The 16,998-nt window shown below is 40.8% G+C and overlaps 1 protein-coding gene across 1 annotated transcript in view; it reads left to right on the top strand.

Moving 5' to 3' along the window:
* Positions 1-1,198: 1,198 nt before the first annotated feature.
* The window catches only part of frmd4a (FERM domain containing 4A), a gene marked incomplete at its 5' end in the record, with an annotated part of 89,630 nt that continues 73,830 nt past the window's right edge, over positions 1,199-16,998 (top strand). Inside the window, one exon of the mRNA XM_083893475.1 lies at positions 1,199-1,291. Coding sequence (XP_083749601.1) covers positions 1,199-1,291 — 93 coding nt within the window. The remainder of the gene's footprint in view (positions 1,292-16,998) is intronic.

Genomic DNA, 16,998 nt, shown 5'->3' with positions numbered 1-16,998 from the left:
TTGTTGAAATTGATTAAAAATAATGACGATTAAAACCATATTAATAATCTATAGCCTTACATTCAGCACTTGAAAATACACAATGCACAGAGACAGACTAATAGAAAATCAAGAACAAAAGATAAATTATACACATACACACACGAAAAGACATATTGTTTAATAAATGAAGGGTTAAAATAGTTATTCATGTAACACATGATTACTGTGAGGCTTCAACCCACAAATCCAGTGGACTTCCTGCCTCTCAATGCATTCAATCTATATTTTATATATGCATCTGTGTCCATTATTTCGATTTTATTGTACAAAATAATTAAAAACAAAATAATGCAATGCAGAGAATGATGCACGAGTATTTTGCCCACTTGACTCTCACTCTCTCACTGAGTCTGTGTGTACTCCCTTTGTGTCTTACTCCAGACAGTGCAGGGAGAGAAAGCTGGATGGTTCGATTTTGCAGATAATCTCCCAACCAGATGGCAAAGCATCCCATATTCCTTTTGAGGTTCCTCACATGATTCCCTGTAAAAGGGGGAGTGTGTGTGTGTGTGTGTGTGTGTGTGTGTGTGTGTGTGTGTGTGTGTGTGTGTGTGTGTGTGTGTGTGTGTGTGTGTGTGTGTGTGTGTGTGTGTGTGTGTGTGTGTGTGTGTGTGTGTGTGTACACATGCTCAGACTCAATTATGATTGGGTCACGTGACATGATGAGTGTGTATGCTAATAACAGCCATAACGTCACATTAATCCAGTGACCTGGTTAAGCCCCCAACTGAAGGAATAAGTGAGGGAGAGAGAGAGGCAGAGAGATGCAAGGAGGAAGAGGGAGCTGCCAGAGAGCTGGAGGAGAGAGAGAGAGAGAGAGAGAGAGAGAGAGAGAGAGGGGGAAGACAAAGCAAACTCCCTCTCCCTCTCTTACATACACACACACTCTCACACACTCATTCACCTCCCGAGCAGCAGAGTGGAGAGGAGCGTTTGCTGAGAGAGGAACAGCATGGATAGTGGTTTCACACGGAGCAGAACAGAAGCAGTGAGAGGCACATAGGACCAGAACCTCACACACATCACACAAGCTTCTTCCCTCACACACACACACACACACCCTGCCGCCAGGCTGGACGGGACAGCGAGGACGCCCACCTCACACACTCACACACATGCTCACACACCCACGGACACACACATACTGGAGCGCACCATGGTGGTCCAAGGTGCAGTGACACCCGGGAGGACCCGCCGGCTGATGCTCAAGCTGCCGGTGGGGACTCTGAGGAGGAACAGTGGAGAGAGGGTAAGGATTCTCCTCTGTGACCATGTCTTGCATGTGCGTGCGTGTGTTTGTGTAAGTGGGATTTAAAATAAGGAAAGGTCCTTGGCTAATCCAGGGAACAGTATTAGGTCTGAGTTAGTGAAAGGCAAGTCAGGAGTAAAGCTTTTAATCTCAGCTGTGGACAATGATGGTCTGAGTCTGTCACTGTTAATGTATTTTACTGCCACCCTCAGTTTTCAAGGTGACACAGTGAAGTCCCTGTTCAGAAGTGAGTTTGCCTGTCACTGACAATTCACCTGACCTGACTTGAGACATAAGTAAGCTTCCTTTTTTTCCCCCACACACTTGGCATGAATTTGGCTTCTTCTTCTTCTTTTTGTGTCGTGCCGTCCTGCCAGAGCTTTGTGCATCAGTGAAAATCAGTTTGTCTGCCGGCGGCGAGGCATGAGAATCCTCTGTGTTTGTGTGTTTGTGTAAATGTGGTGGGTGTGCGGGCTGCTGTGGACTGGAGATAACAGTTTCCAGCAAAGCTCAGATCTGGAATGTGTGTTGCAGAATGAACCTTTATGTCGCTTTAAAGACAGGCTGTGACCTGCCAGGTGATTCATCTTCTTTGCTCTTGAGCAAAGTTGTTTACTCCGCAAGGAAAGTGCATAATGTGTGTGTGTGTTTGTGTGTGTGCGTGTGTGTGTGTGCAGTACATACAGTTGCAGCTGTGATTGGATTTGTGTGTCTTGTAAAAAACAGCGGGCACAACTCAAGAATCAAACATCTGGAGTGTGTGTCCAGGAGGTGAATGAGTCAGGTTCACTGTTTCCCCACAATCATGTGGCACTTAAAGTTCATACTAATAAGAATATAAGTTTGTGTTTTTTTTGTGTAAACTATTGTATATATGTATGTATATGTATATACGCATATATACATGTGCCTTTTAGTTTCATTGACACACCTCTTTGATTAAATGCCATGAACTCCTCTGAGGCTCGTTGGTGGGTTTGTTTCAATTCTCTTTGATTGGAACGTATGCACAGCAGAGAATGCAGCCTCACACACACACACACACACACACACACACACATATCTACTCATGCTGTCATGATTTTTGCACATGAAACAGCTTTCATTTTAATAAGCACAGGCATATTCTACTGTATATTCCCACACTGTTTCATTGCAAACACGACACTATTCTTTCTTGCAGAGGACAATCGATTTATCATAAAACATCAATCACTTACTGTGACAATACATAATATATTAAAAAACATATGAAACAAGTGTTTTATCAGTGATTGCAAAACAACACAAATCTTTCTATTACTAATGACCAATTGTGGTGCATCTACATGTATTATCACAAAGTCGAGACCTGATGTTCCTTGAACGCTTAAAGGACTCACATTATACCGTATTTCTACAAGTTAACCGAGCTCCCTGGTGTCCTAATGACCAACAAGATGACTGGGTCATCTTTGTTCACACTTTGCCTATACTCATAGGCAAAAAAATGATTAAAATGTTGATTTTGCAGTGTTAACAAGGTGAAGCAACAGACCCATGATGCAGTTTGACATTTAAAATTAATGTGAAGCCTGTCAGTTGACACCATATACAGTATAATAATAGATTGAGTTGACATAATGATATTATAATGGACATCACAATCACACTGTAACAGGTAAACTGTAAATATAATCTGAAATATAATAGCGAATGAGGTCAATTGTCAGATTATGGAATCTATATATATAGAAATATATAGAAAAAGCTCAGATCATTTTAGGTCATAGTGGTAAATAAATGAACTGTGATCTGAAATCAATGTCACAATGATGCGCGATTGGAGGAAACTACATATTCACGGTGCTTTCTGAGAAGTAATTGCTGCTGGTTGATTGGCTGGTGCCTCACACACACACACGCACACACACATGCACAGCCGACAAAATCGCCTTAATTGTCTTGGAAAAGTAGATTTTCTCACACAGGAAAGGAGAGTGGAGGGCTGCCTCTCTCCTGATTGCATTCCCTTTCTCTGCCTCACAGCAGCCAGACTGACTGGGGATTACTTGTTGTGATTTCCATACACTTGCTTGCTTTACTGTATTGTTGTGCCGGTAAAATGACTTGAATAGATGGATGTGCATAAGCTCGCTGTATAATGCAGTGAATTAATGGTTATCTAGAAAACCGTGTACCGACAGAGTACATCTCAGTGATCTACTGCTTTTTTTTCTTTTTTTTTTTTTTAAAAAGGCTGACTGACTCTTTGGTTATGACTTTACCTTCTTGTGTCCATTAAGAAGCTTTGAAATATTTTCACTTTAAACACTGCTGCACCTTTGTCCTGCTCCGACATGTCCTGTTAGATAACTTGTTGTATTATGTAACTGTGAGAGCTGCATACAAGAGTACATATGTACAGGGGAAATATCAACGCATCCTTTCACATGTCCCAGTGAACTTGCAGATGCAGTCGTTGATTTGAAGGATGCATAACGTTTGATCCTTTGTTGTCATTGTTGATGTTATTATTCTGTCAGGCAATACTATCAGACCTTTGTAGGTGAGTTATCCAGTCATGTTTTTTTCGTTTTCAAAAGCCATAGACTTTCTAAATTGAGTTATTAGGGGTGTGTTGATCCAGAGGTGACATCTCTCTCTCTCTCCATCTCTCTCTCTCTCTCTCTCTTTGAAGCACAGTGTGAGGATTGAGAGACTTATCTCACCAAGCACCGCGCACAGCTGCAATTCAATGTCTAATTACACTCCTAGCCGATCCCCGGCTCTGCCAAAATCAGCTATAAGTCTTTGAATTTTTACTCGAATGCTAAAGTTAAAAGAAAGAGTAGTTTTCCTGAAGCATTGTGTCCAGTGATATAATCTGTAAGCAACAATTCATTACTTAAACAAAGGATATCTACTACTTCATCATTATTATTTTTTTTTTTTGTCCATGTCGCCCACCCCTGTTTTAAAGTAGCAGAGATTTATTCATACAGTTTTAAACATGGATCCTCCATTTTGCTTTTCACCACCTCATCTGTGCCTTGTCACATTATATCACTAACACAGACGAATTGTCTCATGTCTCTTTCAGTGGTTTCTGATAGATGTGGGCTTCTATCCCAGTTAATTGAGTAATATCTACACGGAGAACATAGCACTCCTTGTTCACAGCCCATGGCTATGACACATCTGAATAAGATATGCACTGTGTTGACCACAGAACAATAAAAGGAGAGACTAACTTGATTTATTCTCTTTATTTATGAGTCATTTTCTTTTCTGGACCTCAAATCCTCTTTGAACTTTGAGCTTTGGTGACTGAAACATCCCATCTTCAAATCTAGACTTGTGATGCTTTTGTCTCCTGTATGCCTGGTTTATTAAATGTCTTCATCCACATACTTTTGATAATTGTCTCTCAAAAAGGAGCTTTTTGATTTATGGTCTGGGGACAGGGTTGAGTCTTCTCTGTGTCACCACTCTACTTCAGTCATCGTTAACTTTATTTGCATGGCATATTTAAAACAACCTCAGTTGACCAAAGTGCTGTACAAGCACAAAAATGTAATTATGTCAGAAAAAGGCAAAACATATAAAAAAGCAAACTACATATAAATATAGAAATACGATAATAGAGAAACTGTGCAATAGAAAAAGGCTGGTTGTACAGCTCATCCTAAATTAAAAGCCAAAAAGAGGAGACTTAGAGGTTTCTAGGGTTTGCACCAAATCACATAAATAAGCTGGGGCCAACCAAGTTAAATGCTTAAAAACAAGCAATACAATCTTAAAATCAATCCTGGCGTGGACAGGAAGCCAGTGAAGGAAGGACAACACTAGTTTGATGTTGTCACACTATATTACAAAAACATTAGTCCTCCAAAACATTACTAACAATTGCAAATATGCTGCAAAAATGACATACATTACCGGAAAGTATTCTGAAATGTTGTTTGGCTCCCAAAACATGCCTCCAAGTATATTTTTATTGAACCTTTTATTATGAAAGACACAAATCTTAAATAAGGTCATTATAAGTCTCTGACCACAACAGCCTTCGCTACAGGCTATTGTGGACCGCATTTTTAAACCTTTTGCAAAAAATATTGAAGATTTTCTCCATTCACAATTATCACGAAATGGAAATCAAGATAAAATTAGTGTGTGATATTTATTGCCATGTGCAAGAATATTCTAGAGATGAGCACAACGTGTCTAGTGACTTTTTATAATGTGTCAGTTGCTTTCAATTACGATATTATGAGCATTTTGTGCAAATGTGGCAATTGAAGACATTTCTTAGCATTCAAAAAATCAGAATCCGTAGTAAAACTCAATCGTGCATCATTGCAATCGTGATCTTGATGACAAACTACACAGATGTTGATCTTCCTTTCAATAATGTCTCCTGTACGGTGAAAGGATAACCCTCTGTCATAGTTTCCCTGATATCATGTTGAGCTGCTCATGCCTTTTCTGCAAAATTAAGAGCAAAAACAACAAACAAGCAAACACTACGTGTGCTTTTAATGTGAATGTGTGCTGGGGAAAGGTGGTGGGGGTGGGGGGGGGGGGCGGGGTTATTGTGAACCAGACTAAAATAAAAAAAAAAGAAACATTTCAGATTTCAGGAGGTCTGAATCATTCTCCAAGGATACATGTTGTTGTCAGGGGCACAGCAGGAGAGCAGGGGTTTAAAGTTTGGAGGCGGGGGATCACTGTCAGGAGAGGAAAAGTTCACACACACAAAGAGAGACATGTCCACATTCATGAGCAGGATAGGAATGCAAACAGACAATAGCTCGACTGTAATTTGCCACCATAGGCCTAGAAAGAGAGGAGGTGAGGCAGGAATACTAATTGATCCTTGTTACCTTTTAAAGATCTCGTCTACTGCAATCACAGAGAAGGTCAGAGCTGGACTCGGGCATTTCTGTGGGTCAGCCGATTGTTTCACATCACACTGATCCAATTGTCTCCATATTAGAGTCAGGACTCATTTAAGCAGCTGTAAAGTCCACATGGCAACCAAAGGGAACAACAATCAGATGCATTTCTGATCCGGATATTTTTTTTTTTTTTTTGTCCCTGAAGCTGTGGTTTGCCTTGCTGCACTATTGATTCCCAGACATCTCAACCTGCCCTCAGGACTGTAGGTGAGAGAGCTGTGGTCAGTCAGCCCAATTAGGAGGACAAAGAAAAGGGGAAAGGAAGAAAGAAAGAGGGGGGAATAGCTGGAGCTAAAAGCTCCGGGAAGGCCCCTCTCGCACCACACCCGCTTCTGCATGAAAGGGGAGCCCCCTTTTCTCCCCAAGGCTGCTCAAAAGGAAGAATGTTTTTGAGCAACAACGAGGAAGGGGGGAGACATGGGGAGACTTCCCACCCTTCTCTCTGCCTCGTCTCTTTCATCCCTCTCTGAATATATGATATATTTTTGAGTGCGTTATTCCCTCTCCAAAATCAACGCACAGACCCAAAGACAGACACAACTGTGCTGTGTACGAGTCTAAAGTAAATCTTTAGACTCAAGAAAACACAAGAAAACAATGAGGAGACGACGGACTGTTGACTGTGAGTGAAGGCTGAGGAAGGCAGTGATCATCTCTGTGGAAGCAGTTTGCAAGCAGGGAAGATGAGAGTGGACTCCCTCTGTTCCACTGTGTGTGTACTTATTTATATCTTTGTGAGGTCTAACTACAAACCTATGTTTGTGTGGACATTTTGACCTTGTAGAGACATTTTGTCTGGGCCCCACGACTTTAAAGCTCACATAGAATGGTCCTGTTGCACATATATGTTAGTTATGGAGGTCTACTTACATACATTAACTTGTTTTTATGGTCAAAAACCTCCTAGTTGCTGTAAACGAGCCAATAGAAATCCTCTTTTCCCCGGCTTCCCAACTGTCTTGTGATTGGCCAGTACCCGGAAGTGACATATTCAGACATACTCAGCAGCTCCCCCCTCTGGAACGGTGGATGCACTGCTACTCATTATCAAAACATTGTTTTAACAATGTTTAAAAATAGCTTCTTCACGACTCCCCGCCGCAGTCCCTTTTATGACTTTGACCCGGAGTCAGACCCAGAGTCAGAAGACACTGTCGCTCGTGAAACACCTCCACAACGGACGTTATTCTTCTTCTGCGGTTCAATATACGCAACCGGATTTGCCCGGACTAGTGCCCGGAGCAGGAGGATCTGCTGTTCCGGAGAACCGGTGCTTACGTAACCGGACCAGGTTTTTTCAGAGATCTCGCTGAGCCCGAGATTACAATAAAACACAGCGTTCTCAGCAATGGCTGAACTGTTTGTTTTGAACCTTCAGGGCTTCTTAAACAAGGTAATGACGCAGATACACACTAAAAAACAGCGTTAATTGGAACTTCCGGTCTAGGTCTGTTCGTGTTTTTTAATGTCTGCAAAAAGGCTACACACTGGAGCCTTAAATTCCATCTGCCCCGAAACAGGATGTGAAGACCCCAATAATGTTCCTGAAATATCCCGATACAATCTGTGCCTTTTGTTATAGATAACATAACTCTGTGAGAACTGAGGCACTGTCTGTGACTCACTCATATGAAGGGGTTTATTCATAGTTTTCTGTGTGTGTGTGGGTGTGGAAGGGGGTGTATGGGTTGTGTGTGAACCGTGCTTTTGACAAATGTATCGGAATAACGAGGAATTTGGACAGAAAAAGAAAGGATGGTGTGTTAAAAGAGTCTTTCTCGTCATCTTTAAGACACAGCGGCACTATCTGTGTGTGTGTGTGTGTGTGTGTGTGCGTGCGTGTGTGGGCATGAGTGTCAAAGAGAGAGACAGAGAAGGAAAGGGTTAGAAAGATGGAGAGTTTGGCACAGTTTCTTATTTTCCTGTGGGTGTGCTGCACTAACACAGTAATCCTCATTAATATTTATCTGCCAAGCAAAGTGGAGAGAATGATTAGCTTGAGAGAGAGAGAGAGAGTGTGTGTGTGTGTGTGTGTGTGTGTGTGTGTGTGTGTGTGTGTGTGTGTGTGTGTGTGTGTGTGTGTGTGTGTGTGTGTGTGTGTGTGTGCGTGCGGGGGTGCGTGTGTGTGTGCATGTGTCTATGCACATGTGTATATTACAACATATAACGCATAAACTAGGTCAACTTTTATACCTAAGAGACTAAAAAGTCTTGATACTTCAAAGGTTTTGTGCCGTCATGAGGTTCCACACAGTGAACTGGATTTTCATTTTAATTGTAACACACACACATGAATGGGGAAAATGCGTGCACTTATGAGACACATACATGCAGAAGCCGCCTGCTTTCATCTGTCCCTCGGGCCTCATTACTTTGTTATCGATTTCCCTGCTCGCTCCTCTAATACGATCACATTAAACTGAAGTGATCAGAATTGAATCACACACATGTATGTCACTAATGATCTCTGTCAGAGTGATCCAACAGTGACAGTGTGACGGTAGAAGTGTTTCACGTGGGTTTAGAAGAACACCAGCTACAGCTCGAGGGTAAAAAAACGGAGAAGATTGAGAATTATTTGTAGGTGTGTTCATTTATCTTTCTACTGTCTTGTACTCACATCAGTTTTACAGTTTTTGAGTGTCACGTTGCTGCAGTTGTGAATGTTCTTGTGAATTAACAGTGTATGTGACCCATTTCCCTCCACTGCTCACTCTCTCTCTCTGACACTGTGCACTCCAGTATAACACGCCTGAGTGAAGATCAGAGAGCAAACTCAAGTACTGAGTAGATGGAGTAGAGATAAGTGTTTACTGATGATTTTCCCAACTCCCAACTGTGTCAAGTAGGGTTGCTTTTATCCAAAGTTGGATAAAAGCAGTTTGATTTTGCTGTGTGAAGTTCAAATATGTAACCAAAAAACCTGTTTGAGGTACAGGCTAAAAGTGCATTAGACAGTCTGAAGTAATCACTTCAGACAACAGAGGGCGATCTGAGTAAAGCTTGGCCTTAGATCCATTTTGTATTCCTTCTTGTCCTATTAGAAACAATAAGACAGTGACGTTATGTTGTTAATCTGTGGAAATGGAGGGCACAAGGGCGAATATATGAAAGAAATTAAAAGCTTTAAAGGTGAAGCAAGTAGTTTATAGTGACATCTAGAGAGGCTGAAATGTACAACAACGAACTGCTCCTCTGCTCACCCCCTCCCTTCGACTTCCGCTACAAGTAAAGCGACGCTTGATTTGTTCTCCCTGGTTTGTCTATACAGGCTCCAGTAGAAACATGGCGTCTCGCTGCTAACAGTGACAATGCAACAGCGAAAATGAAACAAAAACTATTATACAGCGACTAGACAATGCAGGAGCACATAATATGTATAAAAAAGTGGATTTTGGGTCATATAAACCCATAAATACTACGCAGAGTCCCTTTAAATAAATATTAACCATTAAACCCACATTTATATGCATTTACATTTACAAAATGTAAAATAATATTATTAATAATAATAATAATAATAATATAATACAATTTGAAATACAGAATTATAATTTTCCTTTTTTTATTTAAAAAAAATTACACACTGTGAAGCGAAGGGCCAAAAATAAAAGGTTTTCATTAAATAATCATTAAACACAACATTTTTAAAGCAAAATGTATGTACAAAATAAAATGGCTAAACCTACTAACATTTCTTGTCCATTTCGAAATAAAAGTCTGGCTGTGTTTCACTAGTTTCCTGATTCATTATCAACCTCATGCGACTAACATTAAGAGTAATAATAAATAATGTCGTCACATGCATTTGCAAGTGCATATAAATCCAAATATCTAGAAATAGCGCATCAAGTAATATTTGTTTTTTTGGGGAAAATCGACAGTTGTAGTGCTAAGACACGGATGAGCCCATCTGTCAAAGCTGATTGTAAAATCCCAGCCGGTGTCTCCTCCTCTAACTTACTGTGGTAACAGCTGATGACTCTGACGACGTCTGTTTACATCACTGGGTTTGCACAACCTTTTCCCAGGATTCAGCAGGACAAACACACAGAATCATGGGAACAGTGCACTGTCACAGCTGAAGCTCCCGCCTCCCTCCCCAACACGACAAATATTTGCCGCCCTCATAAATTACAGTGGGTGAGAGGTGAACGTCACCACCTTCAGCCAAACTCTGATTCATTTTTTTTGGAAAATTCACACCATCAGACTAGCGCACATTCCTCATGGGTTTCTCAAGACGCCAATGAGAGAGCAACACCAGGGCCCCTGAGGAAGAGGGCTGGGAAACTCTTCTTAGAGCATGTGGTTAGTAAACACAAATAACATAAAGATGTCACTTTGAATTGTTGAGGAATGCTGTATGTTTGTGCAGTGATACATTCTCAAGTCTTTTCAATTAGCCGTCTGTGTGCAACTCTTTCCTTGACCTCATGACGTTTTCTAACAAGGTCAAGGCACAGATGATAGGAAAAGATGATAGGACAGACTTTCCCACTGCAGCCTTTGTATCTGTGCTCGTGTGGTGTTTCTATTTGTCTTACTTCCTCCTCCTTTGTTCATTACCCTCACCTGTGTTGTATTAGTTGCACCTGTTTCTGGTTTTCTGAGGTTCATGATATATTCTGCTCTCTCCTCTCACTCGCTGCTAAATTGTCTTTGTTCCTTCCTTGTGGTTTTCCTTTTTACTTGGACCTCTGTTGTAAGTTTAACTCTTCAGCCCATTACCTTGTTGTTTTTAACCTTGTTTTCTCAGTCGTGTATTCTTCCCTGTTCACTTATGTTTGTTTAAAGTCTAATGCCAAAAATACTGCAATGATAGTTTGTTATAAGTATGTTATAAGAAGGCAATATGAACATTTTGTGTCATGATTCTCCTGACCAATTTTATAGAAACAGACAGAGTCTTCATGTCCATACTCTACCTCCATTTGTTTTGTATCCATAATGCTTTTAGACAATGTTCACAAATACGTGTAAGTCATTGGTTCTCAAAGTGTGGCCCGGGGACCAATGACGGCCCGCAGAAACATTTATGGCGGCCCGCAGTGAATTACAGTTGATAGTTTTAATCCAGCAGGTACTAAGCTTGTTAAATGTTTATTGGACATTACTGGATACAGACCAATCAGTGTAAACACAAATACTGGGTATTTACCTGGTTTCTATATGGTGAATTTTAGTGTATTATTGGGTTATAAGCTGGTAATAAGCAGGTAGCTACAGCCCCCAATTACTAGCTATTTACCCAGTAAATATATGGTGTTACTTGGTATTAACCTGTAATTAGAAGGTAAGAACAATGGCCAACATACTGGGTAATTACCCAGGAAATTATAAAGCATTATTATATTAACGCTTATATTACTTAAAGCTAAACTGTAGAACTGCAATCTGGTCATTAAAGTTAGTACAAATGGGATTTATTTCTGTTTTCCTTTGGCGGCCCTCATTCCAATGTTGGGTTCCTAAATTGGCCCTCAGGTATCAAAACATTGAGAACCCCTGGTGTAAGTATAGATACAAAGGAAAAAATATTAACTTAATATACTCATGATTCACCAACAATAATCATTACTTTTGTTGTCAAAATATTACTGGCTATAGTTTTCCATTTTCCATGTTCATGTTTGTTATGTCACAAACGGGAATGTAACCATATATAAAAAGTTCATTTACAACGAATTAGCATAAACTTAAAGTGAGCTGCTCCAAAAGTAGCTGATCGGCCTACAAGACAGGGAAAGACACCATTAATAACACCATGTTTTTGCAGTGTAGGACTGTTTGTTAATAAACTGTAGAAAGCATGATATGATTTTTTTTTTCATATTTTGTCCCATCCCTTTTTATGAGCATCATGCAACAATTTGTATTCATGCCCAATCACTCGTACACAGCAACTCAGCAGCACAGAATTGACTTGTTGTGTCGATAAACCCCCTCAATGAATCAGAGTCGACTGTTTAGTCCAGCCACGGTCGGGTCGGGTTTGGTTCGAAGCCAGAAAATGACTGTACAGTATCAGAGATATTGGATTCTCTGTATTGATCAAACACTTTCTGAGGAAAATGGAAGGAAATTGGAACAATCAATCAGCTCAGCTCCAAATAAAACATGAGTATTTATGGGGTTTTTTTCTCGTTTCCACAGTCACAGAAATACTCAAAACATCTTGGTCAGTCTGTCAAAGGCAGATTTCAGAATATCATTTAGTAATTCACACAACAATGTAAAAACTATTGTTTCAGCAGCACGTTATATTCAGACATGGCTTGTAGACTGGCCTTGCATTGCCTCCATGTGACCAGTGATGCAAATGGGTGTGTGCGATCAAATGTAACATAAGGCTGATTGTGTATCTTTTCGGTCTCAATGAAAGGAATTGAGTTTGATGTCATTATTTGTATTCACATTCTTTTAGGAGGATGTCGCTCTCATGTTGGTTGGAGCAGCAGACACATTGAATTTGATACTGTAGGTCAGGTCAGGATACTCCTGCCTGGGAAAACTGGTTCAGAGGAGAAAAAAAAAAAAAGTTTCCTTTCCTCTTTGAAAACATTCTGGCTAAAATCCCAGAACTGTTACGGACCAAATGTCAGCATTTTTCACTTCAGTGACTATTTTGGTCTGTGCATGCAACTCACGACTGCACACACTACACACATGTTTCTTCTTTTAAAATGACAAACACATGTACAGTGTCCGGTTGAACAAGACAACAGTCAGTCAGTAAATTTCCATGCACCTTAAAGTTGAGTTGAAGCTCAACTACACCACGATAAGAGCGCAAGTTGGACATTGATTTATTGAATGAAACGTGTCCGGCTCCGCTACACTCAGGCCTTGTTTAGACTGCAGCCCAAATCGGATTTTTAAGCATATCCACATTGCATGTAGCTTGATTTTTTGGCAGCCTGCACGGCTAAAAAACACTTGAGAATTGTTTTTTCCAAAGCTGATTCGAACAGCATATGGAGTTGGTTTCCAATGTGATTCTGATTGGATTTTTACAGACCTGTTTCAATGTGAAAGTCTCAGTCACTCAGACAGGATTTCAAAGTGTTAAAATGACTCTAACAACAACAACAATGACGTAGATCCGTAGCGATGGAAGTTAATTGGTTAAATGATCGACACATTGGAAGACAATAATTTAAGAATCGGGCTCCACATAACCATTTGTTTAGAGTATTTGTTTTTCTGGGGTGTGGCCTGTAACTATACAAAGCTATGTGGAAGACTAGAGTAGACAATATCGATATGACACACGCGGATCAAATCTGATCACTTGCAATATAATATGAAGAGTTGGTCAGGAAGATCAGATTCTGATCAGATATGCTTACAAATCTGATTTGGGCTGCAGTTTAAACAAGACTTAAGTGACGATATTGGTGCATTCCATTAGTTGCCGGAACTCAGAATTTCCGAGGTCGTAGGACTTGGATTTCCAACTTGGAAACTTGGAGCAACCTCATCAACCCTGACATGAGATTCCATGATGGCTGCCACCAAACATATGCAAATTTGACCATAAATAGCACTGCTGTCGTATTTGTTTCGCAGTAAATCATTCATACAGATCGTACTCTTTACTAGCTTGATGACCTATTGGACCAAAACTAAATTAGCTGGTGGCTAGTTGGTACAATGTTAAGCACCATTCCTTTCTACCATTCATTAACTTCAAATTATTTAATACTAAGTTATACCTTACAATGCGCAATCTGGTCTCCTCGTCAGTCCGATGTCTTCCTCTGTGTACCTGCTTCTTCTATTATTACCCGTTCACCACACAGCGATAATAACTGTGGCACATTTGCAAAGTTTGCAGCCAGTTGAACATGCATGCATTATATAGAGTGGTTCACCTCACAATCACAGTTTCTGGGTGTTCTGTGTTCGGGGTTGAACTAGCTTAGCATGCCAGGCTATCACAGCTACGCAGGAGCTTGAGTTTCCACAATGTTCATTATTTATTCACATAAGCTTATGCATCAACCTTACCTGCCTGGTTGTATGGTCTGCTACTGTATCTTTAACTTCCGGTCAGTTGTCACAAAGGGGGAACTTGGACTTTGTAAAGTAACGTTAGCCAATTAAAATTTCAATATACTTCACAGACATTTATATAGTCTCTTCATAAGGAGCTCACTATGTTTGTCTCAGAGGTTTGACAGTGTGAAATTTGATTTAGACTATTTATATGGTTTTTAAAAGTCCAGTTTAAAGTTACTCAAAGTAGGACCTGTACTCAGGGTCCCCCTACAGTTGGTAAATGTATTGTCATAAAATATTTACAGAACTTGTACAAACAACCATGTACAGTAGACTGTTATAGCATTTTTGTAGCATCGTCCTAAAAACCAGCAGTTCCTTAGTGCCAATACAGGCTTTGACAGAGGTGCCATTCACCCTGTTGTAGGTTGATGTACTATCCAAATAATCTCGACTTCCTAACATACTGTAGACAAACTGACCCAGAGTGTGCGTTGTTCTCCATGTGTGCCGCAGTATTAGGGTGCATACCTCTTTAAAAACAACCAGGGAGACTAATAGAGCGGCTGCATTTCCTTAGTGGGAATGTTTGTGTTTGTGGCTCTGGAACGCACTGAACAGAGGGTGCATATGCATCAGTGAGAAGGACGGAGGGAGAAGGAAGAGGAGGGTAAAGAGTCAACAGCTGTGTGGGACTGGGGAAGAAGGATCAGCAGGGTTTGACCTTGAGGAGACATCCGACTGCTGAATCCCTGAGAAACAGAGGACAGAGGCAGGAGCGGAGGAAGCAACAGGTCTCCCTGAGGTTTACTTCTGGAGATGACCCAATTATTATCTATCAGTTCTAAGTAGCATCAAGAGGAACTTAAAGGCTAATCATATCTACTTATTCCCTGCTGGGCCTGTGTGGATTTTACCCGTCATGCCTCACCTGTGCGATTAAAGATTTCGCTAATATTATCTTGTGGATATCCCACTGATATCACCTTGGACTGCAGCACATACTCAGTTATCAGAGAGAACTTGCAGGCATGGAGGCAGTCTTGTTGTGTCTAGACGAAGCGGTATGTCCCCGGCAGAGTCTGCTGTGGACTCTCACCTCCACGGCCCTCAGGCGCCTCTGTGTGCATGCCAGACACCTTCCTGGACCACTGCACCTGTTACACACTCACAGGTGTGTTTCAAGGCCACTCTACCAGGTAGGCTGAAACTAAAATATGCAAAACAAAAGGCTTGATTTGCTTATGGCCTCTCTTCCAGGGGGTTATTTTTGGAGACATTCTGTCTGTTTATGAGAAGGATAACTCAATAAGTTAATAAGTTGGATGAATTGCTATTGGCCAAAACCTAGATTTTAGCATGGATGCAGATTCACAATTCTTAACCTTGCAAGATGTTGAAGATGGAGCTGCCAGGCAGAAGGAAAGCAGGAGGACCACATAGAAGATTTATGGATTTTGATAAGGAGGACATGAGGATATTTGGTGGAAGAGGACACAAAAGACAGGGCAAGATGGTGGTAGATGATCCGCTGTGGCAACCCCTAAAGGGAGAAGCCGAAAGGGAAAGTATAAGAAGTTAACCTTGCGAGAAAGGGGGAGTGAACTGACACTTTGGAAAACTGAGCGGCCTTGGGCAAAGGTTTGCACTCCCTTATATGCATCTGTCTGGAGATGTATTTCCAGTGCAGTAAACCATTTTAAAGAACTAATTCAACACTAGGCTTGGGTGTGGACAGAGAGAGATGTGTAGTGAACAGCTGAAGAGCTGCAGGCCAGGTTATATCCTTCAGGCAGTAGAACAGGGCCAGAAATCAAGGAAAGGTTCAAGATGACTGATTATTTTCATTAACCAGAGGGAACAGAACTGGGTTAGATGTTGTGACAAAGTGTTAATGCTGTAGAAATGTAGTGTTTTGTCCGATCAAGGTTATCTACTGCATTGAAAAAGCTGCTTGGCTGTTGTCCCATAACAATAGTGTTGTGTCCAGGTGTCGTGTTGCTAGGACCACTGTATAAGACTCAGTGACATCTACTGGTGAGAGTGCAGAATGCAACAAACAGAGAATTATTCAAGCAATTCTTCATCTTAATAGTTCACAGGCAATGGAAGCTCAGTAGTAGAACGAGTTGTCTTTAACTGAAAGGTTGTGGGTCTAAAGTGTCTGCAGCTTGTAAATTGGTACGAAAGATGTGTGATCGAAAATATGCTGCATATTGATGTGCTGTATGAAAGTGTGAGTGAATGGGTGTGAATGGGTGCAATGACTATACAGTGATGCAGAAATAAATATTTCTGCTCATAGACCCTCTCAAATGGGACATACTTTGAGGAAATTTGAGGAACTGGTGTTCTGTGAAAATGTGAAATGAGTGCCAATGCACGTTAAAAAACACAGAAACCCGTTTGTATTGGTTGAAGGTTGCATCCTAAACCGTTTCACTGTTTGAATGATTTAATTCATTCATTGAAACCAACTTCTCCTTCTTTTCTCTTTTTACCTTGTGCTTCTCTCACTGTGATTCAGCAAAACGGGTCACTCAGTATTCCCTTCACCATGTCTGGATCAGTGCTTTGGTCTTTCATGCAGCCATTAGTATTCCTCACACATGTCACCTGCCCTGTATGCAGCTGGCACCAGCAGCACAAACCCAACAGTGTGTTACACAGAGAAGACACAGCAAACACTGTGGATACAGAACTGAGATTCATGCATTTTGTAATGTTTTTTATTATTATTCTGCACAATGAAGATGTATATTA

The sequence above is a fragment of the Microchirus variegatus genome (genome assembly GCF_963457635.1).
Source record: "Microchirus variegatus genome assembly, chromosome: 8".
Taxonomy (NCBI): domain Eukaryota; kingdom Metazoa; phylum Chordata; class Actinopteri; order Pleuronectiformes; family Soleidae; genus Microchirus; species Microchirus variegatus.
Note: the sequence above shows the minus strand (reverse complement) of the source record. Positions and strands in the feature narration are given on the sequence as shown.